Genomic DNA, 12,127 nt, shown 5'->3' with positions numbered 1-12,127 from the left:
CACAGCAATAGTCTGGGCCTCCCCTTAAGGTTCCTGAGATCAACCCGCCACTGACCATTGTTTTGGAAACCAGAGAGTAGGAATAGAAATACAAATTTTAAAAAATAAACAGTAATAAAACATTTTCCTGGTACTGCTTACCCGCTAAGTACACCGAGAACCAAGTTAAGTACAAAAAATGACCCTATGATGATTAGTGTAACAAAATAGATCCAGGGCCAGTCCCTTCCTATGGCATCATTGACCTGGAAGAGTGGAATGATAATTAGTGAGACAAGCTCAGATTCTGAGCACTGCAAGGCTCCAGCCAAAGAGATCCCAAGTCACCAGCAGTAAGATTCTTCAATAGCCAGTTTTCTGGAAATTTATGACAGGCTGACATAAATAATTTTGAAGGCCCTGAGGTTGGATTTCTCTGTCAGAGAATAACACCGCTTTTGTTACCTGTATTGTTATTTGCAATATTTGAACATTTTGTCAAAGTATTTCAGAGATGATGTGAAGCTTCCTTGGATTCAGATTTTTAATCCCTCTGAAAGTATCCTGGTGACAGGGAAGAACCCTTATTATGGAGTCTTGCCCTGTAGCATTGGAAAAAGGACACCAAAACTGTCAGCTTACCCGCTCAACACACCAAGAACCAGATTTAGAACGAAAAAGGATCCAAAGATGACCAGACTGACAAAATACACCCATGGTAACTCATAGCCCATAGCGTCCTGCATCTGGAAAGACGAAGGAAAGTTAGAAGACAGAGAGGGAAAGCAGAAATGATTAGGCAAAGGAACAGATGGAAAGGTTTGTAAACAGAGCCTGTGGTTGGTTTACACATAATCACACCAAGTGTTTCTGTGTGTCCTTTCTGACGTGACCATTCCTTTTATTGCTTTCTTCATCTACTTCCTCACAGTCAATGCTTAATACAGCTTAAAACATAACCATGTGCCATACTGGCACTTCCTCAGATGCTCAAAACTGTGGACTTACTTTTTGGAATTTACTTACAGCACCACGAAAGGTCCGCCCCATGACTTCTAAAGGTCGCTGCACACACATATGACCCTCTCCTGGCAGGGAAAACATTGCTAGTTTTTGGTAGGCACTGCCACAGTGTATTGCCAGATCACAGTTCCTGCCCATGTGTAGCACAGGTACCTCAGAGAGGAGCAGGTGGGAACTGGGGGCCAGCGCTGATCTTTCCCTGGCACCGCTCTGGGAATCTTCATCCTTTACCACAGTGAGGGCAGCAGCTTTGTTCTTTCTAGGAAGGGCTTTTCAAGGCCCACCACGTTCTGATCTAGCCCAGTGTTTGCTAAAGCTTCCTCACAAACTTCTCTTGACTTGAAGGATGATTCACTTAGCAAATCATGATTCCTACACAATGGCATGCTAAGAGAATCTGAGACTGTAAACTGAATGGCATGGATTTCACACTACTACAAGCATCTGCACATGAAGCAGGGAGACTCATTTTAGCACCAGAATCTGTATTATATGAGATTTAATTCTAGCACATAATAAGATCTTGTATATATTCTGAAAGCATCTAGTACATAAGTGCTGTTTTATCTTGAAGTCTCCTTCAAAGTTCAAAATTTTGGAAATACCTTAATGGAATCTCACTTTCATAGTGGTATCAAAAATACCAGAGTCCCTTCTTTACTCTTCATAAACACTTATCTTGGGATCCAGACGTAGCATCATTAAAGAAACAGATGGTGGTTAACATTTTCAGGAGCACTAAATTGATTTATGAACATAAACTGCAGACTTTAAAGTACCTAAAGGCATAAAGCAATCTACATTCCTTTGTTTTCCACTGCTCTGAAAATTTTATGTTGTTTTCTCTTTCCAGGAAAATGCTCTTTCCTTTGCAACCTAAACATTTGTTGGAATCACAGAAGAAATATCCTTCCGTACGTGGGCAGCAAGACACACCTCAGCGGAGGTGATCTCACTCAAGATTTGTAACAACTCAGGAAAGGAATTTCAGACCTTCAGTAAGGCAAGGCAGGATAGTAACACTAATATAATCAGTTCTTTGTGGATGGAAGTCCATTATCCATTTTTCTTCCAAAGTAGAGTCACTAAAGTTCTCATCTGGCAATAGTCCACAGTCAATGGACCAATCCAGAACTCCATCTCAGGGCTCCTTCATCTGTGACTGAACTGAAGTAGACTCATTAAAAAATAAGCTCAAAATCTGCCTCTGTGAAAACAGTTCATCAGCTCCTTCCTCACAGGATAAATACATTTGGTGGGCAGAAGAGTACCTGAGCTGCTATCATTCCCTAAGCATAATAAACATCTTCCCTTTTTATGGTTTTGCAGAATTTTTCAGTTAGTTTATAAATCATACTAATTATTCTTTATGCTTGCAAGCCACATTTCATCCCATGTGACCAAAAAGTAGATACCCCTCCTGTCTCCTGCACATCAGGGTTTTAATGAGAACAAAACACCATCAAGTATAAAGATGGAAGCAAATATTCACCTGAGATCCCAGCTGGAAAATCAGGAAGGCAAAATGCAAATGCCCAAGTTGGAATTAAGTAAAGAAATGAGATTTAACACCCTCTCTCTCCTACAAAGAACAGCAATATCTATATAAAGCAACCTGCACAAACAATGAGTATGGATGACTTCGAAAAACTGCCATGAGAATTTACCACTGTGGGCACAATGATGAATTGACATTCCTCTAACTATGATAGATGGTGATAAAAAAGCCTCAGCTGCATGGTATTTATCTATCATCAGTTTGGGATTTTTCTGTCAGCTGGGAAAGTCAGCTGGAAAAGTCCAACTGCTCAAAGCTGTGGTACAAGCGAATCCTAAAGAGCAAATGCCCAGGATGCCAGGTACAGAGGTCAAGTGCATGTCAGGAGAAGCACATGAAGGACTTTCTTCCCCAGCATGAAGAAATTTCCAGATGGCAAGAAGCTTCCAGCATGTCCTGGTAAAGTATATAAGTAGAAGATAGTGCACTCTGTTATTCCCAGTGCCTGCACAATTGCATAACAATTGTAGCAGCTAGCATCAGCACAAATCAGTCCTGTAAAACAGACCTGAGTTCTGCTGCAGCCGAGCATTGGGGACTTCTCAGACTGAAAATTTCAGAGGTCAGCTTTTCATCTCCTTTTTACTGCACAGTTATATACGTAACAGAGAAGCTGAGGGGCAGAGGCAGAGAGAGCTGCTCAAGCACAGGGAAGCTGTCAGTATTTGGCAGACAGCTGAGTCCGTCTCTGTTGCTGGACTTCCCTGTGTTTGATGCTCTCATGTCTTTTTTTCCTTAGTAGCAGGTGAGATTATTCCATACACTGTGGGACTGTCCCACAGGTGACAGGAATGTATGTTATACGATCTCATAACGTTAAGTATTTGGTAAATTATGTTAAAACCTCCCTGCAATAAGGAAATGTTGCACTGTGAGCTTACTGCTTGCTCCTGAAAAACAACTGCAGGAGAAATGCAGAGAAATAGGTTGTTTGGTGAAAGTTGGGGGGAAAAAAAAGGAATAGACTTACTCAAAACAGTAACAGCAAAGCCAGGAGTGTCACCATTTACTGAGCAGAGAAAATGAAGTCTGCAAGATATATTTTGTACTGTTGCCCCCATTGAACTGGAAATAGCTCAGTACTAGTTACCTCTCTAGAACGAACAACTCCTGATACACAGTTCAGTTTTCTGGTGCCTGAGTGCAACACTTCTCCCTGGGTGCTTACTACCAACCCTAGGAATCCCAACAGAAAAGGTGGATCATCTTCTAAACTCGTGGCTCTGGACAAAGACTATCACATCAACCAGTGTAGGTCTGAATTATAACTTTCAGTCCAGGTGATTGCAATCTGATGCCAACTTAGCAAGCATGGAACAACTGTTACGTCAGCTGGAAGCACAGGATCAGCGGGAATCTGCAGATCGTCATTTATGGAAATAATTCTGCTTTCTGAGTCAAACTGCCTGACCTTTCACAGCTCACATCTCACCACTTACATGTCACTATTCTCAACAGTGAGGAAGTTGGTACATTTCAGAGCATTCATGCATCATCTCTCAGAGATCTTGAAGATAAGGATTCCTTCTCATTATTATTTCCTACATACCCTCTCTGGCACTGTGGGGACATCATTTGGCTCATTATGCTTCAGCTTTCCAATCTACAAAGCGGGATACTACCTTGCCTCACTGGGTACTGTCAAAGAAACCACTCAGTTTCATGACAAAAAGAGGTCATTTCAGCCTATATGAGGTCTGTTGGAAGAGCTCTTTCTTTGCCAAGCATCCTTAATTGCTATTGTGCCTGTAGCGTTTCAGCAAAGGCTTTTCTCTCAATGGTACCTGTAATCACCTAGAAATAACACCAGGATTTTTAATTCTGCACTCTGCTGATCACAATTACTATCAGCAGTTTCAGCAGGGGCCAAGGAATAAAAGTCTGTCTTTCTCAATCGACTTTTGTGCCTTTTTCTTCTGGTTCTTCAGAAGACACAGGTGAAGTCACATTGGTAAGGCCACAGGAGACATTCGTGCATTACTTGTTTAGTGATTTTGTTTCTTTCCCAGGGATAACTTAAGTCTGGCACATTTGCAAGTGTCTCATTTCTTACACAGGCAGACAATGTTAGAGGCACATAACCTATTAACATAGTGGCTGAGCATCACCAAGCACAGGCTTTCGGTCACTGAGTGGGAGGGGTAGACACAATTCACTGAATTCTGCTGACTTTACAATTCACACACTCACACCCTGACACTTTGTGGCAAACGTCTTTCAAAAATAGCAGAGGGTTACAGGAAAAGTTTAATCCATCAGAAAAGGGCAGCTGTCACTGGAAAACAGCAAGCTGAAGGAAAAATATGAAATCTGCCTTATTCTGTGCACAGTGCTGGAGAGCTGCAGCTCAGTGGAAAACAAGTTAGGGCACCTGGGCTGGGCTTCTGTTCCTTGAATAAATTGCTAATTGACTTCTAACAACTATAGAATGTTGTGATAACATTTTTTAAATGCGAGTGCTACAAGTATTCTACAATGAAGTGTATAACCTTTCACAGAGTAAGGTTCATTGAGAGGAGCAGCATATCCAATAAAATTAAAGGGCAGCAAATTTGGAAATTTTGCATAGAAGTGCTATTCTCTGCAGCCTGTCTGCAGAATTTACTGCCTCAGAAAACAACCTGGCCAAAAGTAATGGTTATGGCCAGTAGCAAGATCTCTAGCAGAAACCAAGTCCTTCCTGTAACAATCTGAAATTGGAGAATATTGGGAGCAGGAGACAGCAGAAAGAAGAGATAACAATTGTCACTAAATGTATCCTGCTTGAACATCTTTTTCAGGAACAGTACTTAAGCGCCTTCATGACTTTTGGGATGTGTGGAAGTCATTTGCTCAGCTCAGCTCAAAGATGACATGGTAGGCTACCAGCAGGCAGAGCTCAGGGGATACATAAAGTGCCATTGATGTGAGATTGGGATATTTATCATTGATCAAAGAGGTTTTGATTGAAACATAAATTTTCCTTTTCCACCTCCTCTTTCCTTCTCTTCCCATGAATATTTGGGTGAACAAATTTCATTCATATATAACGTCATGGAACTAAAACTTTAGACTCTGCCTTTTTTTTTTTTCTTTTAATAGGATGATGCCCTGTTTTGCACTGTGAGGGAAAAATAGTCTCTGCTATACTTTCCAGATGGAATTTGGGTACGACACCAATTATAATAAACAAAGGATGGAACCTTACCCTTCACAGCAATGGTTGAGTTGACAACATTAAAGAAAAAATATCCATATCATAGGCAGTAGGTAAACCCTACATCTCAGACAAGGGTCATGTGGCCTAGGAAGTAGAGTACTCCTACTCTTACACTATTTTCTTTGGCTTCCATTGTATCTTCATGATCATTAAAGCTTTTCTTTGCTTCTGAAACTTCACTAACACAAATGATTTCCACTCATACAGTCAGGGAATAAAAAAGATGTCATAAATCCATGTCATCCTTCAGAAATAACCAAGGTAATGTGATTTTCCTACAAAGTGTCTGTATACATCTGTCCACTGAAGAAGCAAAATTTTGAAAGGTCTGCCTTCCCTCATGCTAGATGCATTGCCTCAGCAGGAACAGATGAAGAACAAAATATTCATCCCAAATGAGAAAAATTATATTGCTGCCAGCTCCTAAGAACATTCAACTAACAACTCTAACTGGTGACAGCAGGGTTTTTGAGGCTGCTCTGCAAACAAAAAAGAAATTTTGTTCAACAAAACAATACCTTCTGGTTAACTTCTCAACTGCAGACCTGCTTTGGACTTAAGAACCCTTGGCTCTGCAGTACTTTGAGTCTTTGCCTTGAAAGCTCTTGGTAGTTGTCAGAGGACTTGTGACGAGGAGGTTGGACTCCTGTCTTTCTCTCAGCTTCTACTTAGAGATCTGAGACATCTGGGAATTGTCTCATTTGATCTTGCTCTTAACTTGTTGGTGGGTAATAGGATTGGGACTATTGAGACTGTGACACAAATAAATCAACCTTTAAATATGCAGAAATTTAGTGCTGTTAGCTCTGGTAATGAATCCAATGTTTTTATCTGATCTCTTAACTGTACTCTACTTATGTTACATTGGGGCTTTTAAATGTAATACTTGTGATAATTATATGAACTATGCAATTTTAAATGTATTGTAAACCTCACTGCTTTTAACAAGGAAATTGCTTATTATTATTCACCCTTTCTAACTTCTTCACAAAACTGTAAATGATTAAAAGAAGCCCCAGAAAGACATCAATGAGGTGACACACAACTAAAGGTAGAGTGACTAGGGACACAGTACTAAAATTGACTTTCTCTGTATGATAGGCTCAATAAGCGCTTTTTCCAACCGGTGGGGCAAACCATGAGGGTGTTTCTTGACACTGAACTGTGCCATAAATCAAATCCCTCCTGATGGGACAGAATTCTCTAAAAGTCCTTGAAAGGAGTTTCAAAGATAAACCAAGACTTTTTCTGGAGTTTCAATGCTGCTTGATAGTTGTTTATTAAGTCTTATCAGAGGAACAGAGCCACCAGCCTGACCCAGGTACAGCACAGAGCACAGAAAAGCAGGAGAGGAGTCTCTAATTATCAAGATTTACACAGCCTTTTAAAGATAATTTAACCAATAGTTACTAAAAATGTGTATTGTTTTCACTTTCCTACCAATTATTCAGTAACACGGGCAGGAACTGCAGAATTCTCTATCCAATCATTCCAAACTACTTTTACTGCAGAACATGGAGTAGTAGAAGAAGGAGAAGAAGGTTTAGAGAACAACAACAATCCTCCATTTTGATATTTTTTACTCTTATCTATTTACTACAAAGAAAAGCCCAAAACCTCTAAATTTTCACCCTGTGACAATCTTACATAGTAGTCTATCACCTAATTCCCACCACTGTATTTCCTAGTTCCTGCCTGATAGTTGGTAATTTTTTCCAAGGTTTGAAGCCAAAACAGTGCTGTTCAGGGGGGCAAGAACCCTTAAAAACAGGCAGAGAAATATTCTCAGCACTCTGGGTTCCTACATTTCTTTAGCACTGGAATCCTGCATATCCTGAATCTGCTGGTTTGTTTGGAGCCTGAATGGTGTGAAGCTGCTGCATGTCATGTCAATAAAGACATGAAAAAAAGAGTACTTTTACTTGATAAATTCCTGGTTGCTCTCCACATACGCTTCAAGTGAGTCTATACATGCAACATATATCCATCTGACTTCACCATTCAGAAAAGCAGCAAGGAAAGGATCATATTTCCTATTACCCAGCACATACCCTAAAAAGTGGATTTAGTGCATTATTACGCTAAGGATGCAGATTCCACCTTGCAGATCCTTCATTATTTAAAATCTAATTAGTTGTCTTTGCTTGGTTGGGTTTTAATCCAGCAATCATGTATGTGCATAATTTAAGGCAAATGAATAATTCCACTGAGGCCAATGGTCAATATCATTGTTGCCAGTGGAAATGAGCTGATATGCACAAGTGCTTTGCTTGAATAGGCTGGGGCACAGGACGGGAAGGAATGTATGATTAGGAGTTTATTTTCAGAAATTCCCTGGGAAAAAATTGAGGCTTAATGTACATAGTGACTAAAAAATTTAAGCATTTCCGTCTATAAATTCTAATGCGTCACAAAAAGCATTATCATCTTGTCAACCTGGAATAGTCTTTCAGATGTTCTGAGTCTTCAGGACAGCTGAAAAGGAGCAGGAATTTAAGGTCTCAGAGCTGACTCAAGGCAAAAGGAGAGAGATGGTGGTAAAAAAATTACAAAACCTCCAAATTTTGTAAAAAGCAAAAATGCGAAAACTAAAATAAACTAGACTTACTTCTATTGACTTAGGAACAATGGCTTAAAATACAGGAAAGGCCCTCAGATGTCTTTGCTCTTTGGGTAGAATTCCTTGCTAAACATCAACACCCTAATAGTCTTAGAGGGACTCTAAGCCACAGTCACTCCTTCAAACTGTTCCTAAACAGCCCACATTTTGCAGCTGGTGCTATCAGATGGGTGCAAAGAAGAGACCAGAGAGCTCAACCCAGCTTCAGTCTGAACAGATGACAGTCAAAGGAACAAGCAGCACTTGATCAGCTGGTCCTGTTTTGACAATCACACTTCTTTTATTTTGAAGTACTGAAGGAAAAAGGAAATTTTAAGCTGAGTTGTTTTCTACAAGCTCTTATTGTAAAGGCTCTACTTACTGTGTTACCTCGATGGAATTTTACAAATTCTCTGTGTTCCTTCTCTAGGCACGTATAAACATTTATCATGTTTTTTCAATGGCTTCATGAGAAAGGCAAGGCAGAGCTGGGTGAAGACAAAGGCACAGGGATCATAAACCGGGGCAGAGAATGCTCCAGACACAGGTTATTCTGCTATACAGTCACTGCAGGATAAAAAAGAATAATGTAGGCAAGATTCATCATATGTGGGCAGTAGGAAAAATAAGAGGACTCCTATGTGCAGCTTGGTTCCCCAATCGTTCTGTATACTCTTTAGTGATGGAAAGAGCAAATTAAAATTCCACTCTGAGGCAGAAACATTGGCAATTTGTACAGAACTCTCTGCAGGAGCTAAATGGAGCCATTAACTGAGAAAGGACTGCCTTGATGAGGACAACAGAAACATCAAGATTAATTTGCAACAGAGAACCCTTGAGAAAGAATCAAAGAAACTGCAGCAATGGAGGATGATTCCAGAAGACAGAAGGGGAAGGTGGCAGACAGATCTGAGAACATGGAGTCTGCAGAGGTTGCTTCTTCACTCTTCCTGACAAAGACTGAAGATCTTCAAAGATCAAAGATGTTGCATCTGCTATAAATGTCCTCACCCAAGTACAGACTTTTATTTTGAAGTAAATATCTGCCCTGATATCTACTGCCCTGATACAGGTGAACCATAATTCATAGTTTATTAATTAAAAGCTTTCAGTGAGCTATAGTTCACTGCTATCCTGCCTGACATTCCTGACAAGAGGGTGAAGTCCCCAGAAGAGACCAAGCTTCCCCACACAGAGCTGTACAGAAGACAAATGGAAGCAGTGCTGGGGCTCAAACTCCAGAGGCATGAGAGAACACACTCCTGCAGGAGGTACACCTTGACTGGCTTGAGCTTCTCAGGGAGACTGGGCAAAGGCAGGAGTCCTGCAGGAGAGTCCTACCAGGTTGCTGCTGCCTGCTCAAGAGCAAGGCTAGAGCTGAGATCAGCTCTGCCTTAGAATCAGGTCATCTGCTTGGTGGCAAAGTGAAAACAAGAAAAATAGCTCATATGAGCTTCTCTAAAGTTACACAGGAATGTCATTTTGCTGTTACATGGAGCAAGCTGTACTTGCTTTAGTTGCACACAGTTTGAGGGAAGTGCATTGCTACCACTAGAATTTGCCACATTTATTTTTCATAGCAGTACTGAGTCACATTTTCATCACTCATTAAATACAGGCCCCACCTTTCCAAGGATGTGCACATTCTATCAGCTGGGAAAGACCGTATAAAGTCAAGAAACATAGAAAATAGCAAACTTTCAGCTATCTAGTCCCAGATGACTGATACTGACTGTATGTTGTCACTGAGTCCTTCCACTGTGTTTTTTAGCTCTTAGTATATAACCACTGAACTCCACAACATTATTTCATTCGTTAGTAAAGTTCCACATTCATATTTCATCTGTTTTTGGCTTGGGTGCACATTGTTTTCTACAGTCTGATGTTCTTTACCAGACTGAGCTATTATGGAAAATACAAGGTCTCTGTCTGAGGGTAAGGAAGAGAATTACAGCTTGCATTCAAATACCAGCAGGTCAAAATGTCTGTGGCACACACTGGTTGAGCTGAACTGTTTTCCACTGCAGGTTATTTCTGTTGAAAATGCTTCCTGATCCCATACTTCTGCAGCACAGCAGTTTGTGATTGTTAGAGAGGTGGGGAATCATAGAACCGTAAGGCTGGAAAAGGCCTCTAAAGATCAAGTCCAAGCACCAACCTGGCATCAACACCCTGTTCACCACTACAGGGGAAATACTGAACGTGTTTACCAGTGTCCTAGTTCAACCTGTGACTTCAAATGGCCTTCACACGAGTTTACTGTACAAGTTCAACAGATGGCAAAGACCATTTAATTTCACACTCTTCAAAACAGAGAAAAAAAATGTTGGGCTCTCCTTTCACTTAAAAAAACCCCCAGCAGTGTTTTCACAAAGTTGCCACTTTTATTAGCGCTAGTAGTGCTCCAAAGGGACACACATTATCATGGCAAATCAGCTATCTGAAGAGTGGATTTGCTGACAAAATCTCAGCATATTAAATTTGGTTAGTACAACTACCCCTGGGAAATTTCTCTAGCCAGCTAGGGGAGGGGAAACAAAAATAATCAGGAAGCCACCATTTACACATCCTCCCATCCCACCTGTAATTTTGTGGTTTCTTGAGGAACTTCTCTGTTTTTCTGTGAAAACTGGAGGGTGCTATATATCTCTGCTACATATATCTGTTTGCAATACAGGGATGCTGAACTCCCGCTAAAAACATCAGTTATACAGCAAGGGATGCTTACATCAAAGAAAAATTCTGAGCTCCAATAAAACTCTTGCTTTGCCACCTCACATGCTTTCTCCAGGCTTAAAATGTAGAAGAGAAAAAAAAAAAAAAATTGAATGCATTTCAATCCAGTTTAACGTGGAACATGTTAACCAAAAGTGAAATATTGAAATTCAATTACCACCAAGTGATAAAGCAACTCACACTCTAGAGTGTGCTGAAACTGCTGCACTTTGAGGATGTAAAAAATTCCCTCTAAGCTGTTCCCTCAGAAGTTAGTTGTTTTTTTTCAGTGGTGGCTCAGGTCAGTCTGTCTGCTCTGAAGCTGTCTGGGTCATACAGAACAGAGGGGAAAGAACAGGCTGTGCACTGACCCAGGCAAGCTCTTAAGGACACGAGGCCCAGACTGAGCAGGTCTTCAGGACTTTCCACAAACACATCCTGCAGTCTGCTGTGCCAAGCCCTTGCTCTTGATCCATTCTGCTTGTTGTTGATATAGATGGCTGACAGACCCTCTTCCTTACTTCTTTGGTACTCAACAGCTGACACCAACAGCGACATTACTTTGGCCCGCTCAGTACTCTGCTATTCTTGGTTCCTGAACAGGAGATCTCCTTAGAGGAGGTTCATGCCATCAATCCACCTGTTGCATTCTGCCAAAGCCAGGGACCAGTCGAGGGACTATGAAGACTCTCCATTCTCTCATGTGACTGATTACACTGCTGCTTGTTGAGTGAATTTGTAATTTACAGAAATGCCATGAAGTGACCTCCAAAAATTGTTTGAACTTGTGTGACTTAGTCAGGATTTGAATTCAGAGCTCCAGAGGTAAAAGTCACAGAGCTTCATGTGAGGTGCCTGATTCCCACATAAGTGTGCACAACTTTTTTTTTTTCCCCCTTTAAAAGGAAAAGGTTGGGCTTTGAAAAAGTAGTCCAAGAGCCCAAAGGCTATTTAGCCACAGTTCTTTCATTACAGCCACTGCAGCAGCTCCATCTCTTACTGCTACTCAGTTGCTTAAAAACCTTTTCATCCTTTAAAGTCTTTGGAAATTCAC

General features: G+C 40.8%; 1 protein-coding gene across 1 annotated transcript in view; it reads right to left on the bottom strand.

Moving 5' to 3' along the window:
* The window catches only part of CACNA1C (calcium voltage-gated channel subunit alpha1 C), a gene marked incomplete at both ends in the record, with an annotated part of 458,232 nt that overhangs the window by 140,403 nt on the left and 305,702 nt on the right, over window positions 1-12,127 (bottom strand). Inside the window, one exon of the mRNA XM_082279808.1 lies at window positions 142-245. Coding sequence (XP_082135934.1) covers window positions 142-245 — 104 coding nt within the window. The remainder of the gene's footprint in view (window positions 1-141; window positions 246-12,127) is intronic.

The sequence above is a fragment of the Coloeus monedula genome (assembly GCF_965178545.1).
Source record: "Coloeus monedula genome assembly, chromosome: 4".
NCBI lineage: Eukaryota > Metazoa > Chordata > Aves > Passeriformes > Corvidae > Coloeus > Coloeus monedula.
Note: the sequence above shows the minus strand (reverse complement) of the source record. Positions and strands in the feature narration are given on the sequence as shown.